The sequence below is a fragment of the Curcuma longa genome, chromosome 1 (assembly GCF_044706935.1).
Source record: "Curcuma longa cultivar G26 ecotype Majalengka, Jawa Barat chromosome 1, ITB_CL_G26_1.1, whole genome shotgun sequence".
NCBI classification, from domain to species: domain Eukaryota; kingdom Viridiplantae; phylum Streptophyta; class Magnoliopsida; order Zingiberales; family Zingiberaceae; genus Curcuma; species Curcuma longa.
In genome coordinates, this window is record NC_133861.1 from 16,792,840 (window position 1) to 16,814,711 (window position 21,872).

General features: G+C 36.7%; 3 protein-coding genes across 5 annotated transcripts; 1 reads left to right on the forward strand and 2 right to left on the reverse strand.

Annotated features, from left to right (window-relative positions):
* Positions 1-2,246: 2,246 nt before the first annotated feature.
* LOC141812805 (chlorophyll a-b binding protein 6, chloroplastic) lies at positions 2,247-3,441 on the reverse strand. The gene is made up of 4 exons (XM_074700781.1): positions 3,210-3,441; positions 3,014-3,116; positions 2,643-2,931; positions 2,247-2,546 (listed from the first exon to the last, which is right to left on the reverse strand). The coding sequence occupies exons 1-4, from the start codon at positions 3,398-3,400 to the stop codon at positions 2,395-2,397; spliced, it is 735 nt and encodes a 244-aa protein (XP_074556882.1). The 5' UTR covers positions 3,401-3,441; the 3' UTR covers positions 2,247-2,394.
* Positions 3,442-4,461: 1,020 nt separating this feature from the next.
* On the reverse strand, positions 4,462-11,858 carry LOC141831573 (mitochondrial adenine nucleotide transporter ADNT1-like). The gene is made up of 8 exons (XM_074718962.1): positions 11,433-11,858; positions 10,393-10,441; positions 8,604-8,767; positions 8,293-8,330; positions 5,955-6,067; positions 5,736-5,849; positions 4,868-5,212; positions 4,462-4,742 (listed from the first exon to the last, which is right to left on the reverse strand). Exons 1-8 carry the CDS (start codon positions 11,597-11,599, stop codon positions 4,659-4,661), a joined length of 1,074 nt encoding a protein of 357 aa, XP_074575063.1. The 5' UTR covers positions 11,600-11,858; the 3' UTR covers positions 4,462-4,658.
* Positions 11,859-14,885: 3,027 nt separating this feature from the next.
* On the forward strand, positions 14,886-21,704 carry LOC141839690 (protein SEH1). Of its 3 annotated transcripts, none has more exons than XM_074727514.1 (9): positions 14,886-15,082; positions 15,253-15,364; positions 15,949-16,049; positions 17,240-17,317; positions 19,493-19,648; positions 20,503-20,615; positions 20,953-21,079; positions 21,334-21,503; positions 21,571-21,704. In XM_074727514.1, exons 1-8 carry the CDS (start codon positions 14,927-14,929, stop codon positions 21,472-21,474), a joined length of 984 nt encoding a protein of 327 aa, XP_074583615.1. In that variant the 5' UTR covers positions 14,886-14,926; the 3' UTR covers positions 21,475-21,503; positions 21,571-21,704. The 3 variants fall into 3 exon arrangements, with proteins under 3 accessions (XP_074583615.1, XP_074583608.1, XP_074583600.1); XM_074727507.1 differs by having other exon boundaries at positions 21,585-21,704; XM_074727499.1 differs by having other exon boundaries at positions 21,334-21,704.
* The last annotated feature ends 168 nt before the right edge of the window (positions 21,705-21,872 follow it).

Genomic DNA, 21,872 nt, shown 5'->3' on the forward strand with positions numbered 1-21,872 from the left:
AGGGTTGCTAATCGGAATCGAGAGGAAAAGGAGAAGACGCGATCCATGGCATCTAAGATCTCTCTCAAGGCCAAGGGGAAGGCGGTCAAGTGGACGGAGGAGCGATCGGCCGAGAAGTGTGTGAAGGAGTGGAGCACCTGGGCGATGAAGAAGGCGAAGGTGATCGCCCACTACGGCTTCATTCCCCTCGTAATCATCATCGGCATGAACTCCGAGCCCAAACCCCATATCTATCAGCTCCTCAGCCCGGTTTGATTTAGGGGTTGATTCCGCGGCCGCTCTCCTTGATCGGACGGTGCTAGTAATTCATGTTCGCTATCTTTCCTGCGTAGGACTATTACTTCGAATGCTATTAATTTTTCAACCATATTGCACTTGCATCTGATCACTTGGATGTTGTAATGCATAATTGTTTGTGTTTCTCCATCTGGAGATGTGGATCTAGTTTCCTTTGTTAATGTGATTGATATTCTTGAATGGTCAACCGTCATTGATGGATCCAGAATAGTGCTTGTAGAAAAGTTGATATTACTATAACTCAATTTGGATCGTCCTCCAAAAGGATTAAATGCTTGAACTTTTTTTTTGCCTTTTGTTAAGAATATAAATCCTTACAAAGGGTGCTTCTTTAGTCTTTTTTCAGTTTGCATTATCTCAGCCACTTTTGCACTCAAGTTCTAGTCATACTGATAATGCATTTGTTTAATTTCAAGAAAGGGGCTTTGTTACAAATCAGTTAATAATTATTGATCTTTGATCATGCTTGTGGTTAAAAATTGAGAACGTATTTTCCAAGCTACAACTGTACTACTGGTAAATTCATCTCACACAATTTTTGAATTTGATCTTTGTTTGCCATTTGTACCATATGATGTTTTTTTTTTGTCATGCTTATGGTGAAATTGATCGTGCTGACATTTTGGGCTTGACTGAAAAATTAGTCAATGCTGAACAAAAACAGATTGATCATGGAGATCATGTATCCTCACGAAACAAATTGTAAGCATGTTGATGAAATAAACTCTATTTGTAGTGTAACAATACTCTTATGCTCCTTAGTGGTTGCTAGTGTTTTTTCATAGCCAGACACTCAAATATCATGTGTGTTGCTTGTGTTCTTTGCTTTTTCTAGTGTTTTATTTTATTACTTCTCCCCCTACATCAAAATATTATGCTACTTTTGCAAAAGACTGGATTCTTCCCTTCATTTTGGTTACTTTGATTTCAACTTTCTTCAAGTCCTATAAAGTAAGACTGATATTATGAATATCTGTTAGTTAATTCTGTCTGTTATTTGTTAGTGATTCAGTTTGTTCTGCGGAAGTAAAATTAAAGAATCAGATTAGCATATGACAAATAAATTCGTAATATGCAACTTGAGTATTTGTTCGAAAACACTTTAAACTGTAAAAATTATATCTGCTGTTTTCAATATCTGATCTTTCTGGATTAAAGAATTCCCTCATATATACTTGATATTTTATTAAGCTCCGCACCTTGATAATCTGTCAAGGAAATCTAAATTAGTTTGTTTCTGCCAAAATGTGACTTATTGAAGCTTTCTTATCTTTCTCAATACTACATGAATGAAATATGCTGTCGTTGAGCTTGAAACATCTTTAAATTAATAGATATTTGTTGCTCTCAATAACCACTCTCTTTCATGAAATGTGATCAAATAGAACATGATCTAATCTTTGGTTTTGCTCGACTGTGGCCTGAAAAACATGAGACTTTTAACCAAAATGATTAAGTAATTTGAACTCATACCATCTATGCTACAAGCCACTTAGTGGTTGGTGCAGGCGTGGCTGCTGTTAACACACATGGCTGAAGGATTGTATCGAACTTGTATCGAACTTGCATTAAGGTTTTGTCATTGAAGATTTCATCCTAATTATAAAATTATTGGAGGTATTATCATACAGCATGCGCGAATAGTTTATAGGAAAAACACTTTAAGCGACAAAGGTCATTGCTCCGTTGCAAAAGAATATTTACTGCAGGATTGATTGGCATCTTGAATCCAACATTTGGTAAATCACATTACTTAAGTTAAATAACTGAAAACAAGATTCATATATTCAATCTACTCACGATAGTTTAGAACTTCTGTCGAACTATATATGTGATCAGCAGTTTGAGTGAGTATATTTAGAGCATTCAATAGAGTTTCTGTTCTTATCTAGTGTATTCACGTACTTATTATCCATGGGAAACTTGTAACTTTGAGATCAGTGATTCACTTGCCCAAATTTTTTGGATTAGAAATCAAACAAGATCATGCAACTAATATCGTGTCACCGATTAAATACAGCTACCCAACAGGGCAAAGGCATGTTCGACATGAAACTTTACGGTGTGGCGAGGAAGCTACAAGCCCCTCTAGCTAACTCATGGCACGATGGATCTGGGGATCACGATGTCCCCGATGTTGTTGTGCCATGGGTCAGCCAAGTGGGAGGCCAGGTTCTCCAAAGGTCCAGTGCCCGGGTACGCAGATTGCTGGACGCAAATTCCCACGAATGCCAACAGAGCGAGCCGACCTGATAAAAGGGGAATAGATGATGTGTCTGTGTACAAGTTGTTATCGAATTAAGGATCGAGAGGAGGAAGAAGAAGAAGAAGTGATAGTGTTGTACCATTTTTGATCTCCTTGACCTTGTACTCTTCGAACTTGGCAGGGTCCTTGGAGTAACCCAAGGGGTCGAAGGCACCGCCGGGGTACTTCTTCTTCTCCGGGTCCTTCTCTATGCTGCGCTGGTGCTCCACGAAGGCGATCGCGAGGAACTCGATGACGAGGATGGTCGGGAGGGTGCCCCACGGCACCGGGTTGCCAAGGTAGGTGGCCTGGCCTCCGGGTATGGCCGCCCACTCCTGGGCCTTCACCCAGTTGCCCAGTCCCAGCGCCTCCGGAATCAAGATCCCCGGCTGAATTAATTAAGGTCCATAACTCAGAGATCAAAACCAAAAAAAATGGATTGAATTAGAATGGTTGGATTGAGTTAATCACCACGGCGGCCATCGCCCACCGGCAGTGGATGAGCTCGGACTCCTTGTACCGCTCCAGGTTCTCCGGAACCTCTCCGAGGCGGAGTGGGTCGAACCCGAAGTCGCTGGATTGGGGAAGAAATTAAGCGAGTCAGTTGGTAGTGATTGCGAGAGCGAACTCGACGGCGAGGTGTTCGACGAAAGTAGGAGTGACTCACCCGGGGGCGGAGCCGTCGAGGTAGGGCGGCCGTGGCTGGCCGGGCATCCAGTCGGCGGACATGGAGAAGCGGCCGACGGAGGCACCGTGGGAGGAGGGGAGGGCGAGGGAGCCAGCGGCGAACTTGGACTTGGAAGAGGAGAGGAGGCTGGGGAAGAGCACGGCGCAGCTCCGCAGGGCAGTGGACGCCATTTCTCCTTGCTCTTGTGAATCGCTGCTGCTGCTGCTTCTTTTGGTGGCAAACGGAGAGTTATAAAAATCACGGGGGCGAAGAAGATAAGGAAGCGAATCCTAAAACGTGTTGCGATTGGTTGGTACCCGCTTGGGTGGATGCCACTGGATCATGCGCAATCTATGAGGTGGCGAAAGCCGACATCTTTGAGGTGCAGAAGAAATTGGACCTCAATTATTTAGCAAAATAGTCACAGATATTAATTTTCAGTGTGTTTACAAGCCTGAATAATTTTTGATTTGGAGGATTGAAAGAATCAAAGATCTTTTATAAGAAGATAAAAAAATTAAATAAAAAAAATAAGCGTTTAATGATTGGATAAGTTATTTTAAGATAAGATAAATATAGGGCATAAAATAAAATTTGCTTCCCCTTTTATTATCTTCGTTTCAATCATCTCGTAAAATAGTGTTCTTAATTTTCTTTATCTTCTAATATGGATTATCTAAAAGGTTTAATGATAAAAAACTAACAGAAAAAAATACACTGTGCATGTTTTTTAATATATAATTAAAATCTGTCGATGCTATTTACGATAAAATTAACTATATCCAAATTGTTGATCGTATGTTATCCATTAATGTACCTTCAAGTGCATGTTTTTTGTATAAAAGTTAGTGTTTTAAATTTCAGTTTAGGTCAGACTTTATTAAACTTCAATAACAATTCAACTTAATTTAAGTGCACTCCCCAGAAATCCATGTTGCAAATTTAAAATTACAGTTTTTTTTAGATTATTTTGTTTACAATTTTATGAACCAAATATAAAGTTTTCTTTTAAAAAATTATAAATTCTTTACATTTTATGAGCTAAAAAATATAAAGCAACGCTAAGTAAATTCAGTAAATTAAATTCTTTAGTCAAGTTTAACTGATCATAGCTCTTGAAAACCCAGTTCCAGTGCTGCCTCCATCACGTTACGCACCAGAAACAAGCATTCAATTTTCAAATAGTTTGTTTTCAAATAAAAAAAAAGTAAAATACCATTTTTAAAATGTAGAGACTAATGAAATAGAAATAATTGCGTGAGAAACACGCATACTTCGCTAACAACAATTTTATTCTTCAAGGCGATCAAGTTTAGAAACAAGCGTCGAATGTTTCAGTATCGACTAGGGATGAATACCATTAAGATGGAACGTTTCCCTATCTTATAATTCTATGCATAAAACAACAAAAAAGGAACAAGCCTACTTCAAATAGCAGTTGGATCTACATCAGTCTGATATTCTCATTTCTACTCCAAGAACATCCTTCACCACCTCGTATGTCACAAATGCAATCGCAATCGAAGGCACCACCTGGAAAAAAAAAGAGGAGCACTACCTTAGAAAAAGCAGAAGGATTTGGTTTTCAAGATGACTTTTTGTTTGCTGAAATAAACAAGTCTGAGAAAGCTAATGGCATATAGCAGGGAAGCACAAACCTTCACGGAATTGGGGACAAGACCCTTGTATAATGCACCGAAGCCTTCATTGTGGACAGTCTTCCTGAAGGCATCGATCATTCCATTATACTCCAAGGGAGCTTTGCTCTTCCCATGACCTGTGACAACAGAGGCAGCATCCTTCCAACCCACCATTTGCATTCTTCGCCTGATTACATCAAGAGGGTAGGCAACAGTCTGGCCAATAGTTCCAGCTACTGCTCCGCATGCAAGCCGTGTGACGACACTCAACTCAGAATCTTTGACAAGACCATATGGGTTGGTTTTGAGCAACCAGTCCTTCAGAGATTCATAGACAGCAAAGTTGAGACCCACGTATGGAACCTGCAAGTCAAAAATATAGAAAAAGAAAATTTTAAAAACTTACATGTTATCACTGTATTAAAAAGGATGAAGTTTTTTGACTGGGGTTTTTGCCATCTTCTTGCACATGCGATTGGAGTGGCCCAGTTTAAATTAGGAATGAGTACAGGATTGTTCCTTTCCCATATTAGAACCAGGAGGGGAATTTCTTCAAACAGAGATCAGTCAAATTTTAAAAAAGTGAAATCTGGACATTTTGTGAAAACTCAAGGAATAGGCTCTCAGATAACATTAGGAGAGGACAGTAAAAGAGTAATTTAAGTTGTTCGCAATATTTAAATCAAAAGTCAAACATCCAGAAGAAGCAAAGCATGGAATAACCAGATTAAAGGAAAATATGATCAAGTTTTTTTCCTTCAAAATAACCAAACTATTGGAATGACTTTGCTAAAGACATGTCCATTGTGTAGCATGTATATCTGTTATAGCTTATGTGGCATAAATATGTTCTGTATCACTTGTGGCATAGTAAATAGAAACATACCACTCCAATGACTGACGGAAGCCAGCCTTTGTAAAGAGCTCGAAAACCTTCTTGCCTATACACAGTTCCTAAAGCATGAAACATTCCTCGGTACTGGTAAGGGGATTTTTCAGTCTGCATAATTAACAAGCCAAGAGGATGAGCAATAATACCAATCAAACTCATTGCTGATTTTCAAATCTTAATAAAGAAGAGTTACTAGTTGAAGATAAAGAGCACCTGCACAGTGATTCTGCCACGAACCATGTCCATAGGATAAGTAGCAGACATGGCAATAATTCCAGCACAAGCTCCCGCTCCAAGCCGCAAAACAGGCGTAAGCTGAGCATCTTCTGCAAGAATTGCAACATACTATAAGAAACATACAGATAATTTAATGTTTTATTGTAACGAAGAATAATAATATTACAACAGAAGAATAGAAAACTCAAATATTCTTTTTTTTCCCATGGTTGTGACAAGAGCATCTTTTATTTTTGATTTTGTTTCGTCCAGACATATCCACTCCAACTAGTGGTGTTTAAAAACCGGACTCGACCAGCCAAATCAATCAGATAATCTTGGAAACAAAGGCCAATTAGACCCAATTGAAACAATAGAAAATACCTGGTTGAGGCCAATTTTTGCCCAGTTGAACAAAAAAAACTGACATAGGTGTGGATAACGCAACCCCTATACTGGTTCCAAAACATGGCAAAGAAATAGGGAAAAGATTTTAAAAGAGAGTTGGTCCTGTTTTATATGTCAATGGATTTGTCCCGCAAACAGAAAAATAGCATCAAAAGACAATGCCTTAGGGGAAAAAGATACTATACTAAATTAGAATCTTTTGGATTTTTTGTGAGCAAGGTGAATGAATTAACTTCAGCTGAGAGGATTAAACACTCCTAAGCACAATAAAGAAGGTTCTGCTTCTAATTCTACATGTAACTGTAATTGGAACCTTGTTTGTTCTTTCAAAAGTTCTATGCTTAAATGGACAAGAAGCATGGTCCAGTAGTTTAGTATATAACAATAGGAACTTAAAGATGAACATCTGTTCGCTTAACTCTCAAGGGAGAAAAATTAAACATGCCCTAAAAACCTAAAGAATAGGCTACCAACTGAGGGAATAATGCAAGTATGCAGTTAAATAATATTTCAAGATAACTTGAAATTTAACTACTGAAGAATAACTGGACAAGTGAGTGAAATGCAAATTGCAGTGAAACTTGTGGGACACATTCAAAAATTGTCACCGACCATCAAGACAGAAGAATATATGGATGGATGTCCATACAGTTCCCCTTAACCAGGTTGACTTTGGTAAACACAACCAATTTGGTACAATGCTGCCATGCAATAGAAATCATACTATCCAATTACAAAGATACAAAGATGCATGAATAGGTGCCCATATTGTTCCCTCCTTGATCTGGTTAGCTTCAGCAAACACAACCAACCCTTAAATACACATCTATTACCACGTTGTAATCTTCTATTACATATAGAAGTACAGGTAGCAATTAAAAGCACATTTAGTGAAAAAGATTAAGACTGAATAAAAGTGCAATTATTTAATTAAAAAAAAGAGAGAAAACAACTGAGATAGAACATGGATAACAGTGTGAAATAGAATATTGAGATCTATTCCTTCAAAGATACTACCAATTATCTGGATCTGGAAACATAGATGTCTACATCTGTATGTGTGTGGCATTCCCTTATTAAGTAAATTAAACAGTAGTACTATTTGATTCCAATAATAGGATACCATCCTAGATAAATGATGTACAACCCTAACTGAAGGAAAGAGGCAGTTCTTGTTAGACATTTGTCCACTGGTGTTTGAAGTTCACAGACATAATTGACCTAGAGTAGGTGTGAAATACTTTTATCAAATTGTATTAACATTCTCTTTATTACCAATCGTAGTAAATGATAGCAAGTCAACAAGAAGTCCTTGTCAAACTAAATATCTATTTCTCTTTCCGTAGAAATAGCTTTAGTGATTCTACATATTATAATTTCCAAACACAATCAAGTTGGTCAGAGTTTTCAAGATGAAAGTATAAATAAAATAGAGAAGGAAGAGAGAAAAGGCCAAAAGTATAAATAAGGTTGTCATCTTAAGCAATCCTTACCTAAGAGCTTCAACTTGAGGCATTATCCTAACCAATCAAATCTTGCATATGTGCAAGAGTAATCAAGAGATTTTATCTCACGGAATTTATTTCACCCTTTTGGCTTGGTGTTCCATCTTTGATTTTCACCACACTTCTACTTGGTTTCATGTGCAATCCTTTCAATTGCTAATCTAACTTGCACATGATTAGAATAACACAGTATAAGTTGCCCTTTTCCAAAGTTTAAGCTTTTCAGACTCGGGAGTATGGGTAACTCAATTAAATCTAACAAAGAGAACACCTTAACATGGGTGAAATATGCAAGCTCAGAGAATCCAAACAAAAGCAGTTTGTTTCTTAAAGTGGTATTCTCAAATGAGAAATATTAGCAGTGAAGGAAATTGGAGAGAGAAAAAAAACAAAGAATGGCACAACAGGAACGAGAATGATACCATTGCCAGACTGCTGCCGATAAAACCACAGAATTCCACTGCAACAGAATTAAAATTTGTGTAAGTACAGGATTAGAACAATTAGCCCTGCTTTGTTTGAAAAAAAAACACAAAAATATCAACACCAATACAAAGCTAGCTTCCCAGACACAACAAAAACATCAATAATAATAAGCCTTGCTGATATATATACAGTAGCTTGACGGAAAAGGGGCAAACTACTTGTCATCTAGAATCTTCATATGGCACAATATCATGCTTTTCCTCATTGAAGTATTGATTATATGGGAGAGATAAAAATATATAAATACCTTGAAGCTTGTTCATAGCTAAAGAATTTAACAGCAGAATTTGGGACGATACGTGCACAATTGGTTCCATTGCCTTTAAATAGTCCTCGGAAACCCTCTGATCTCCATATGAACTTGAGACCTTGAATCGTTCCATTATACTGAATATTGTGAGGATTTTGGACCTGCATGCAGTCAGCTTTATTCAGTTAAACACACTAGTTCACAAAAGTCCAAAGGTGGCCAGCTAACAAACACAAAGACCCTGGTTCCCAGGTCCAGACCATTTTCATTTCTAGGATATCTCCAGATTTAATTATTAGATTATTCCATTTTACATTATGAATTAGAATAGTTTTTCTTTATAGATTGATTTACAAAATAACATTTAATTGTAGAAAAAAAAACAATGTATCACATATAGCCAGACTGTTTCTAAGAAGATTGTTAAATTATGTAGATTATCTATGTCCATCATATGGGATATGGATATCAATTTGTTGGTATTTTTGAAAGCCCATATCAAAGTATTCAACATCCAACTAAATTTGATCAATCAATTGATGGTAAAATTAAGGATGTCAACCATAGGTAATTTACTTGGGTGACTAGTTGGTAAAAACCAGAAATTCAAGACTCTTTATTTATCATTATCGATTCATCAATCATTGATCTGATTGCCTTGCTTATTGATAATCCATTCGAGTATTAGAGAGTTTCATTAAGTGTATTCAAGAGCTATTTATTATATTAGCAGAAAATTACACTGAGAATTATAATAAAATAGAATTTGATGTATTTGGTAATGGAAATAGTCCATTATTTTTTATTTTTTTTACATGTATATTTGGTATCCTTTTCTCCTTCCTCGTACCCTTTGCATTGTGAGATCCTCAACTACAACATGTGGTCGCACTATGTCAGCTACACAAACACTGTAGAATACGGTAATGGCTATAACATGCTTGCATTATGCCTAAGTGTTCAAGTTCTTTATCATATAGGAACTCTTGTGAGTCCCCTAATATTCTGTACAGATTTTTTTACTGCTAATGCATCTGACACAAATAAAACTCCACAAAACCAATCAGAACTAGCAAAGTTCTTCTTGTTGTGATACTTAATTTGAATCACATCTGATGACTAATAAGGAGAGCATGAAACTCTGTACATTGGATTCAGTAATAAGAAAAGGCTGGTGGTGCCCCAGATATTGCTTCTAAGTACTTACATAATAATAGGACCAATAATTTAGTGGTGGCCTGGACTTATGACAATGGTACTAAGATACTGTTTTACTATGCCAAGCATTCCTAATATATCATGTTACTCCTGTGTGTTTTGGTGACGTTATATTCTCAACTGCACAACAATGCCTATATTATCAAGATGCCGATTATATTATTCAAAAAGCAGTTTAATGGTTCTAATTTGCAATCAAGTTGTCAAATGGTACTTTTATGAATTACGATCAAGTTGGCAAAGAGGCAAAAACATGCAAGGAGGCATGCATTATTTACATTCCAATACATTCGAGTCCGATTTTAAAAAAAAAAAAGGTGAATCATTTATTTCTTTTTTCAATCTCAGTCCTTCATACACCATGCTTCTAACTTGCTGCTGTAATGTGTTAAAACATAAATTATTGATTCAGTTTTCGGGTACCAAATAATCAAATGTATTAAAAAATCAATTTTCTATATTTAAACAAGTTCTCAACAAAAAGAGGAAGTCAGAGACTTCATCAGAAGCTATTTTCAACATCCATAAAAGAAAAAACAAGAAACGACAGATGGAAAGGAAACTTTACCTGAAGTAAGATTTTTAGCCTCTCCAGTGGAGCAACAGCAGTCCTTGATCTGCAAAATTTTGCTATCAGATGCCAATTCGTCTTTACATAAGTAGAATAAATAATAGCATACCATCAAATCTACTTAAACAACTACTGAAGAAAAAAACTTGAAAAAATAAAATTGCAAGTCATAGCTAATTATACTAGCGAGGAACAATAAAGCTCAGTCTTTGTTAGATTGAATTGTTCTGTTTACTTATATTAAGTCAAGTATTGAGAGCATGAACTTTTGGTCTATTCTTCATGGAGTACTGCATGGAAAAGTCCTTGCGATTTATGTTTTTGAAGAGCTGAAAAATACAAGTAACCATTGACTCTGTTGCATAACACTTTGCTGTAATTCCTTTGAATGCCTACTTTGAACAAGAATATCAGTGAATAATGGTACTATGACACAGGTTCTAAAGCTAAATGGAGCGTACAAAGAAGTTTAGTTTTAATCAGGAATTATGTCATGCATAAACGAGAAAATGTAAGATTAGATGAGATTGGAAAGGAAAATTAAATTTTCAAACCACCCTATCCATGGAATCTGAAACACATACACGCCATGCTTTCACAAACAAGAGGGAAAAGCCCACATAAAGAACATGCAATATTTACTGCTGTACTGATTACAGTTCTTTATCTTTTTGATGTATACAGAATCATTTACCGATAATATATTCTTAGTTCTTCAAGGTTGTCTTCCAACTTCTCTATGAGGATTAGGGATCTAACAAGCCTTAAAGAAACTACTAACAGATACTCAAGCTATAGTATAATCCCAATTATTTTTACCGGGGACAGCATGCGAGAATTAATCTATACGTGAAAATATTATTAAAAAAAACTAAAAACTATAATAGCATTAATCGCAACAAAACCAAAGGGAAACTTTAAAAAAATACACACAGAAACAATGCTGCAGATAATGCTTGGAAATGACCTTTAGTAAAGGAAAAAACGTAGCTTTTGCAACAAATAACCTAAAGGAGACAGCAGATGAGTCAACTCACACTCCTCCGGCGACACCTCCTGCAACGAGAGATTTGCAGATACTAAGGATCGCGTGGCCAGGTGCCTTGACGCCCTCCCTCGCGTACTTTGCCTCCTCCGCTAGGTTTACGATCGTATTGACCGCCGACTCCCCCGTGCTCTTTCCGACCACATCCTCCGATGCCATAGAACGTACCCTGGCCAACTGGGAACCTCGACCTGACAGCGAGCAGACGAGAGAGTATAATCGGATTCAAAGAGCGAGGTCAGGCTGCGGCCGACTCCGATCTCGATAAACGCCGATGAAGGCGGAGGGAAGCAGCAGCTGGGACTGGGAATACGGGAAGGCGTCGGGGCGCTTGGTGGCGGCGCTCGTCTACCTGAAGGAGGGGGGCGAAGCGAGAAGGGATCGAAGGGATCGATTCGCCTCAGCCCTTGTTTCCTCCTATTTAAACATCTCGTTTGTTGTTGGGGGAATGCAGCAGACAGACACAAAACCTAATTATTTGATTCAAATTACCATTCTACCCTAATAATCTGGATAATTTAAAATTCCATTAAATTAATTTAAAGAAAATTGACACCTCATGATTTAATAAATTCCTCTAATTTCTAGAAAACTCTCTCAAATGCATAGAGGAAATGGTCCTTTCAAGAACACAATTCCAAAAATCCAAAAAGCGGATTTCCCCCCTTTTTCTTTTAAAAAAATTAATTAGTGGTGATGGATGAGTGGTGAGGATGAGGATAAATTTGTAAAAATAAAAAAAAAGAATAAATTAGAGGATTACATCATTTGATATATAAAACAAGTAGTCTACCTTTACTTCTTATGTAAAGATTCCATCCACACAATTTGTTAATTGCATCGAATAAGTTTGTGTAGTATAATTGAAATAATGTGGCATGCATTTAGCCATGAATTTTTATTCTTTATCAAATAATTATTTTCGATAAATTTTAAAACATGTCCCTTATTTTATTATCATTAAAAAATATTTCATTGTATTTTTTTTAAAAGTATTCATCCCATTAAAATTCCTTTCGTTATAATAATTTAAGACAAAATTGCTCCATATTTGAGCAGATCAAAATTATTTTAAAATTGATTAAAATTATTTCAACATCACTCAAAATTATTCTAGTATTATTTTAAATATCATAAAAAAATGTTTAACGTCATTGACAATATTAAAGTAAAATTATATCTGATGCAGCATTCTCGGAGCATAATTGAGTTGGTTAATATGAAACAGACATGTTGAAGTAAGCAAGGATCGAATTTTGATAAAGCTGAGGCAATATCCTCTCCGTAATAATCAACTATACAGCTTATCGATTTACCTCTCACAAATGATTGTGGGACCGATCGACCATGTGAGACCGGATGTATACGGTGCTCGAAAAGCTAGGCCACTCGACTACGGAATGTAAGATCAGATTGTCTACCTTAGGATTAGCTAGTCGGGCCGTAAGATTTGAATACCAAATTAATAAAATAATAATAATATTTTGAAAAATAAGGATATTTTAGGAAAGAAAAATAGGATGTGGTGGTGCCTAATGCGTAATTTGTCTTTAAACATGCTCACCAGCGGTTGTCGATTTTTATTACACACGTGGCTAAAAATAACGAGATGAAGCACGTACTATTTTTAAATAAAAAACATGCCTGTTAGTAGACAATTTTCATGTCCGTTGGAATCTAAACAGAATCAGCATAGGCAAATTAAAGTCCTCGTTTTATTCCTTCCTTTATCCTGTGAATAAACAATCTTCAATTCAACTGTACCTTGATAACAGTCAAATACGGTCAAAATATGCATATATTGTTTACATTTAAAATGCTGTCAGTAGCACAGATTAAATATCGCATCGCAATTAAGGCTGTGTGTGTGTGGTTTTTTTTTTGTTTTGATCATAAATACAAATGACTTGCTTTCATTATTTTTATAAATAAAAGATGATACTTTATCAGGCAATCTGTCAATTAGCATAGTGGGCGACATGTCGAATTTGAGGTTGTTTGATTATTACTTATATCTACCTTTTGCCAAAATTTCACCAAGAATCGGACTTTTTTATCATCACAACTTAATAATTCAGATGGTTTAATTGTCCAAACAGTTGAGCTACGAAGTGTATATATCAATACAACTCAGTGCTTTAATGTTTGATGTAGCTAATGGAAAGAGTGGGGACAAATGAGGAAGCGAGGAAAGGAGGAGGAGAAGAGACAGCAGTGGGAGTTTGGGATTGCGGAAGCCCACTGTATGATTCCTTTGAGCTTGCCTCGCTGAGCCACTGCTTGGAGAGGCATGTCATGGTTCTGCCCTTCTCGGCCGACGACTCGGCGGCGGTAGGACCTTCCAGGGATCGGTCGGAGAAGGAAGGGGAGAGGAAGAAGAGGAGGATCAATGCGGTGCTTAAATCTATGTGTGCTGCCGTTGTTTGTTGGAGAAAACTATCAAGTGTGCAAATTTAAGTTCTTGTTCAATGTTTGTAATGTTATCTCAAAGCAATTGTGATCAGATTAAGCTTCTATGTTTTGTTTCAAAGAGATCTCAAATTCGACAATGCATTGGCTGGGTTTGGCAATTCAACTAGATCCAATAGTTTTACTATGGCCCGAACATCAAATAAATTATATGTTTTATTTTTAACATGGTTTTCAGTATGTGTTTTTTTTATAAATAGAGATTTTTGTTGAAATTTATAAAGAAATCTTCTGGTCATTGGGTTCAGCATGGAGGACTATATGATAAATTCCTTGACAAATAACAATGAAAAAGCCGGTGAACAGCTGCGTGCCGATGATCCCGTGGCCGCTCTACGTGGATCAGAGGATGAATGCGTTCATTCTGGCGGAGGGGCTTGGGGTGGCGATCAGGACGGCGGCCCGAGGGGAAGAGGACGGGGAGGTCCGGCGAGAGGCGATTTCGGCGGCAGTGGTGGAGTTGATGGAGGGGTAAGAAGGACTTCCGAAGCGGGAAAGAGTTCGGGCGGCTGCGGACGCGGAAGAAGGGGCTTCGTCCGAGGAGCTCGCCGGAGCCGTTGAGAAACGGAATTTGCTGGTGTCTGAAAAAAAATTTTGAATTAGATTTCAATTTGCTGGTGTTTCGAATTATGATATTTACTAAGAAAACATGCATTCGTGATGTTAACACTGTTTTTTTTTTTTAAATACAGATTTTGTCATATTTGATTCTTTTGTTGTCCAACAGTCTGTAATATATATCTAAGAAAACACTAGAATTTTTTATAATATTGTTTTAAAATATAAATTTTAATGGTTTATTACTCCAGTGGGCTTGCAATATTGCCCATGCTTGCCTGGGCCCATGTGCTGGATAGGGAAAGGCTGTGGGCCGCTATATGTGGGTCACAAGCCGTGTTCCAAATCGTGAGATGACTTGTTCTCATCTTCGTAGCGGGCCACAGGGCTCTCTCTCAGACTTTTTTTTTTCTTTTTTCGTGCGGGTCATCCGGCGATCGCTGGGAGTGAGAGGGAGTGATGGAGAGGGAGGTAGCGAGCTTCGAGAAGGGCGCCGTTTGCTGCGCTTGGAACTACTGCGGACAGAGGATCGCCGTGGGCCACATAGATGGCTCCGTTTCCATCCACGACTCCCATGATTATCCCGCCGCCCCCTCCTCCTCTTCCAAATGGAAGGTCGATACAGCCTCAAATGTAGCTTTGAAATCGATTGATTCGCAATATCCGTGGTTTCTTTTGTAACTAGGCGATTTTTTTTTAGATTTCATTTTAAGTTTCTTTTAGGGCTTTGATTGAATTGAATATTTGATCAAAGTTTTGGCCTTGCTCGATTGACGTCGTTACAGGCGCATTCTAGCTGCGTTGTGAAGGTCGTCTGGACTCCTCCAGAGTGTGGAGATGCCATAGCTTGCATCTGCGAAGATGGAAAGTTTTCATTATGGGAGGAGGTCGATGAAGGTAATACTTATAAACTAGGGTTCATGATGCAAATCTTTTCGTCTTCCCTAGACCTTTATATTTGATAGCAGTATATGTAATATGTTTGTCACATTACAAATAAACTCCCTCAACTCCTTAATATACAAACTAAACCCTTAACATCAGTAATATAGTCATTTGTATGCTCCTTCTTGCTAGTGGATTCAGAAACCAAGAATATATAATCAAAGAAGTTTGTTAAAATGTTCTTTTTTGCATATGATTCTAGTTTAGTTCAAACATTTGGTAATTATTAACTGATTCATGAATGGGCATTACTAGTCCCTGTCTGTCTTACTCTCTCCACCACTTCTCTTGCTTCATGCTTCATAAATTTATGATATTATGGCATCCAGGCATGCCCATCTAAACCTCTTTTTGTGAAAATCGAGTGCGAAAAAAGTTGATAAAAATTCAGGAGACATTGCTAATTCCTCTTATTAGATTTTATTTACTATTTTGTCTGTAATCTACTATTGGTGATTTTCATTTTGAACCTTATTAGATCCATATTTATCATCCTCATCTTACTTTGATACTCACTTCTATATCATATTAATCAGATACTCAATGTCCAACATGGAAGCTTTGTAAGCTCTTTGAGAGCAGTGGTTCTTATGTACTTGAATTACAATTTGGAGTATTTGTGACCAATTTGAAGATGGTAAGTTTTCTTTAAAATTAAATTATAAGCACATTTTAAATTTGTTGATGGTTGTCAAGTAGATTTAAAGACTTGTGATTTATATCTCCAATTCGATTTACTTGCTAATAGTTTTGTTAATCTCATAATCTGAAGATGCTCAAATATGGTCGATGCCATATGTCTCTTCTCTCCTTAAACTTGTATCTATGCTCCAATATGCATACCCAGCTGGAAAATTTAATTCTTGAACATATGATTTCTACAAATTCAGTCGTCCAATCTCATGTCAGGTGAAGCTGCCTTGAGTTATAATAATGTACTAAAAGGTCTATATGAAGGGTTTGTACTGTGTTTAAGCTCTGTGACTTCCTCGTGATGATACATGCAACATGCTGCACCTTTGATTGGTTGTTACATGGAACATCGGTGAAGCTTTGGTTGTAAAGGGAATTCTCTTATGTTTTACTGTACTTGATATGCTACCAACTTCTGGAGATTGTAAAATTGTGAAGTTATTTCATCATGTCATACATTTGAAAATGAGTATCAATAACATACCAAATGTTTATTGTCAGGTTGAGAAAGCCCAGATAGTTGTATCAAGCAAATAAGTTTTGTTAATGCAATATTAATAACCTAGTTGGATCAGCAGGTTCAAGATGGCTTTTTTTTATAAAAAATTAACAAGATGGTTTTTTTATAAAAAATTACTTTATTTATTTATATGAAGAATTCAACTAGTGCTTGAGTTTGTAAAGTGGAATCACTTACATAATTGATTTCAATTTGTGGAACAGTCATTTGTATATACAATTGTGTTTTGCTTTCCTGGATATAAGCTTGTACATTGATGTTTAACTAAAGAGAACAATTAGTTTTCAGTATATTAGAATTAAATCATGAAGTGAAGCATGAAATTAAAGATTTTGTTCATTATCCAGTTCATCCTAATACAACTACGTTCATATATGGTTTTCATAGAGCCTTACAAATTGTAGACAAAATATGCAAATTGAACAATCTATAGACAAACTTTTAATTTTCCAATTGTTGATTGTTGATATTGAATGTGCTAATATGTGACTATGCACCACTTGGTTGTAAGCTTTATGTGCTGGCAACTTTTATGAGCTGATTTACAAAGATGCTAGCATCTTCATTAGGCTGCCTCTTTTATGCATGTTAATGACTTTGGAATGGTTTTCTAGGTTGCTGCTTATTCAGATGGTCATGTGAAAGTCTATGAATTAATGGATCCTTTGAATTTGGACAAATGGCAGCTTCAGGTTTGTTACTTTTCTTTCTAAACAAAGCAGCAGCTTTAGCTTAGTTGATTATTTTTCTGCTATGATTCTGCCCTAATAAAGGGGAGCTTTGGCGCAACGGAAAAGTTACTGCCATGTGACCTTGAGGTCACAGGTTCGAGTCGTGGAAATAGCCTCTTGCAAAATGCAACGTAAGACTGCGTACAATAGACCCAATGTAGTCCGACCTTTCCCCGGGACTCCGCATTGGCGAGAGCTTCGTGTACCGGGTTGTTCTTTTATGATTCTGTCCTAAGATTTTTTTTTTTCATTTACTGAATAAAAGATGCATATGGTTCAATACTTTTTTTTTATAATAACCTAATAGTTATAGGAGAAACTTAAAATGATAAATCGGGCTTGTATCTTTCTCTAAGGAAAAAGATGTATACCATTCATCTACCCTTTCTGTATAGTCACCTAAGAGTTATAGAAGCTTAAATGGTAAACTGGGTTAATACCCTTGGGTGACACATGATTTTGTGAAACATCTTTTACACATGAATTAATCAATATTTTGATGGGTATGTGTTTTCTTGTTAAATTGCAGTAATGGAGAGGGAATAATAAATTGCATTTTTTATTGTGAAATTACACATTTGTTTTTTGATCCTTTTAATTGTTGCTATTTGGGCTTTCACTTGCTTGATTTTGGGTTTCAAATTAGGAAAAGAAAATGTGAAATTGTTGTACCTGGTTTATATATGTTATCATTTTTCATGGTTTTTTCATAACTTGTTTAAGATGATCTATCTATGCTTTGTGCTAGTTATCAAAGATAGTGAGATGCCCCACTTGCTAACTACAGTTGTGTTATCATGAGGTTTTCCTAACAGAAGTGCTTCTATGCATTTGACTGTGTTTTTACAAGGTGATCCTGTTGTTACCTAAAGCCCTCTAAATTGAGATATACCATATCTTCATTTTTCATAACTACAGTTGTTAACCTTTATTCCAATCTGGAAATTTTAGTGTAATATGTTGCTTTATAAACTGAGAACACTCAACCAAACATCCAGATCTTTTGTTATCTAAAACCCTCTAAATGTGCATTTACGTTGTGCATTTGTAAACTGTGAACACTTTAACATGAGGTTTTCCTAATAGAAGTGCTTCTATGCATTACAATGTGCATTTACGTTGGGGGGCTAAACCATAGGTAATGGTACCTTCTACTTGATGTTGTGCTTGCTGCACATTCTCGAAGCATGCAACATAGCAGTTACAGAAGGGTGAAGGCCACATGGTTGAGGGTGACAGAGCAGGGCCAAACACATCTGGCAAAAGTGACACTGGTGATGAGCAGGGGCCATGGCCTTGGCGTTGCAGACTGAGATGTGATTGAATGTGCTAATGGCTTTCCTTTTCGAGGGGATGCCCATAAGGTTTTCTAGAGTTAACAACTGGATGCACTCACTGAGGCGCTTCTAGACTGAAGTTAATGCTTACTCCTACTTGATGTTGGCACCTTGCATGTTCTCCAAGTATACAAAATTTCTGCTATAAGTACTTTAAGGAGTTGAAGTGAGTCATTTATGACTTAATGTCATATCTTATATTAGTTACAGGAAGACCAGCACACACGGGTTGTTTGGAATAGGTGGAATTCATCAGTTCATTACTAAAGAAGAGAACCCCAAGACTCTTAGCAATCAAATGTGAGAGAACAGAAAACAATAATAAGTTATGAAAATTTTGATATCTACATTAGTACATTCAATTAATGTTGAAATTTATGCTGACACCCATTAGCCACTTCTTCCTCTCTGTGCTTGACTTCAATAGGACACTCTTTCTTTTACTATTGAACACTTTCCTAAAAGGAGAGAAATAAACAGGCCATCACTTGCACGCTCAAAAACAAATTCATACAAGGATTGGTGCTTTAAACTAGTGAATTCTCTTGTAGATTCAGTATCATGCTGTTCTCTGGCTCATTAATTCACAACTACATTACTTGTGTCATTTTGTACTCATATCATAATTGTAACTGTTTTTTAATCTTGTTTCTCTGTCTCGTAAAAGATAAGGGCCTGCAGGTTTAACTCAGCTTAGTCCCACTATTTTATTTTTGCATATCATCTTTGTTTCCAAGATTTACCACAATATTGTTCATTTTGCTTTTTCCTGATACTGTTGAGTTTCTTTACAATGCAGGCAGAATTCCAGAACGTGCTTGCTTCTGTTTCTAGATTTGGAAAGGCTTCATGCAAATCTGCATCTATTGCTTGGAATCCTAGTAGGATTGAAAGCCAGCAGTCTAGTTTTGTCCTTGGTTTCAATTCAGATCAACCACAGTTGAATTCATCCAAGGTATGTTGAGGTTGTGATGTTTATGCAATCAGCTGGCAGATTTGGTTGTTGCCAAGAACCATAGTCAAAACCTGTTGGAGTCTATAGACGCCCTTAGTTCAATTGGATGCTCTCAATTGAATTATCCCTGCCCTTAGGAGTTCTAGTAAATAAGTTGGAGGAGCGCTAGTAAATAAGTTGGGACGTAGCTGCGACTTTGATCCTATTAAAAAGTTCGAGCGGTAGGAAAGAAACTAAATTGTATAACAAATCACTATACTATCTATATAGGAGTAATGGACATGGAAGATTTTAGCTTCAACATGCCCCTTCATGCGCACAATAGGATTATTCTTTTTATAGGCGTGATTCAAACCCTAAAACCTTAATCCTATCACTATAAAGGTACTTGATTTGAGACTAATACTTAATTCTGTGTAGGTCTTCTAATATTAATGTATGTGTCAAGTGGAACAGAAAAAGGTGAATTTTTATAGATGTACATAATATGTAGTTTTAACCAATAATGTGTGAGTGATGACAAGTTGGATATTTGTATACTTCAAATCAAAATATATCATCCATGTTCACATTGTTTTGATGAGATTGTGCAACAAGCACTATGGCGAAATACGCACAATGTTTTATACTAAAGAGAGTTGAGATTTTTAATTTGCCAATTGCAAGATGGAGATTTGAATCTTTTAGAGAATTCATGGTTTAGAAAGTTGTGCTGTTCTTGCTGCCTTCATCTCCAAATTCCTTTACGAAAGAATTGTCTGTATACTTGTTGACTAGTTAAAACTTGTTTAAACACTATATATTAATTCAGATGGCTACTTGCTCAACACCTGTAGAATTTGGTTTTCCAACAGATTTGGGTGTTTGAAGAGGCTCATCAGCGTTGGATATCTGTTGCTGAACTAGCTTTACCTGAAGACGACAGTGATAGGGTACATGCTGTAGCCTGGGCTCCCAACATAGGCAGGTATTTGATTACCTATAGTTTTGATGATTTTGTGTGCACAAAAAATGTTCTGACATAAAATACACATGTTTTTATCTTAATAAACTACCCTGTATGACAATTTCTACACTTTTGATATTTAGCAGCTTTTTCTTCATTTTCTTATGATCTTGATTATCCAATTATATATTTGCTAACCAGACTGTAGAACTAGTTGAATATACTTTATCTGAATTATTATTATTATTATTATTTTGAAAAAAAATTACTTAATCTACTGTTTGTGGTTCTGAACTATAGTGAATTCATATAGTGGATCTTATTGCTATCATGTTTGATAGATGAACTTGACTTGTAGGCCATTTGAAATTATAGCAGTTGCGACTAGCAAGGGTATTGCCATATGGCATGTAGTGCTGGACCCTGAATCGGACGGAAGACTTTCAACTGAAAAGGTTGCATTACTTGAGGGGCATGATGGTGAGGTATGAAATTATTTGCCAGATTATATTGGGCTAATTGGCCCTACCTTCAAAGTAGCTTATGGACTACATTCTAATTGGTATTTTCTAAACCTAAATATAATATATAACTTGTTAGGCTTTTAGCATTTTGTTAAGTAAGCCATCTATTCCTTTTGCCTTATCTGAAGTTACCTATCAAATCTATGACAAGCTCTAGTTTCATAGCTTTACAGTTGAGAAATGAGGAATGAACTTCTCCACTTGGAAATGCACAGGTGTGGCAACTGGAGTGGGACATGAGCGGAATGACATTGGCGTCAACCGGCAGCGATGGCATTGTTAGGTTATGGCAGTCTAACTTGAATGGGGTCTGGCATGAACAGACGGCTCTCGATTGCAATGCTGCACCGTCGTAATCACGTGTACTGGTGTATCACTTAACTTGGTATCTCCTATCCTCTCATACTCTTGCAGATGGATTGCTCTGCAAATTTGCTAACAATTTTTCTCAGTTTTGTTCATTCAGATGTACTTTATGTACTATTTCCTGGAGGTCGAAAGGAAAGACCTTGCCGTTGACATGCTAAAATTGGTGTTTGTTGATGTTTTTGACATTAGGCGTTTGATCAACGTACACGTTCAAATATATCTCTGCTTTGTGATGGTGTTAGTATTCTCTTCTCTTTGTAGTTTGCAATTCCTTTTGTAATATTTTCTTCTGCAAAAGGTGGAATCCATCACCTTCGATCCTTAACAAGATCAACTGAAGCTACATTTGGTGGAGATCAACTGAAGCTAATTCTTATTCGGAACT

What these genes read in the sequence shown, in the direction of transcription:
- LOC141831573 (XM_074718962.1), bottom strand. Translation starts at nt 11,599, where the DNA reads ATGGCATCGGAGGATGTGGTCGGAAAGAGCACGGGGGAGTCGGCGGTC. An exon ending in GGAGGTGTCGCCGGAGGAGT is followed by an intron (nt 10,442 to 11,432) that starts GTGAGTTGACTC and finishes AAAATTTTGCAG; the next exon opens with ATCAAGGACTGCTGTTGCTC. An exon ending in AGCTATGAACAAGCTTCAAG is followed by an intron (nt 8,331 to 8,603) that starts GTATTTATATAT and finishes ATTCTGTTGCAG; the next exon opens with TGGAATTCTGTGGTTTTATC.
- LOC141812805 (XM_074700781.1), bottom strand. Translation starts at nt 3,400, where the DNA reads ATGGCGTCCACTGCCCTGCGGAGCTGCGCCGTGCTCTTCCCCAGCCTC. An exon ending in GGTGGGCGATGGCCGCCGTG is followed by an intron (nt 2,932 to 3,013) that starts GTGATTAACTCA and finishes TAATTAATTCAG; the next exon opens with CCGGGGATCTTGATTCCGGA. An exon ending in GGTCAAGGAGATCAAAAATG is followed by an intron (nt 2,547 to 2,642) that starts GTACAACACTAT and finishes CCCTTTTATCAG; the next exon opens with GTCGGCTCGCTCTGTTGGCA.
- LOC141839690 (XM_074727499.1), top strand. Translation starts at nt 14,927, where the DNA reads ATGGAGAGGGAGGTAGCGAGCTTCGAGAAGGGCGCCGTTTGCTGCGCT. An exon ending in TGGACAAATGGCAGCTTCAG is followed by an intron (nt 17,318 to 19,492) that starts GTTTGTTACTTT and finishes TTTACAATGCAG; the next exon opens with GCAGAATTCCAGAACGTGCT. An exon ending in CACAGTTGAATTCATCCAAG is followed by an intron (nt 19,649 to 20,502) that starts GTATGTTGAGGT and finishes GTTTTCCAACAG; the next exon opens with ATTTGGGTGTTTGAAGAGGC.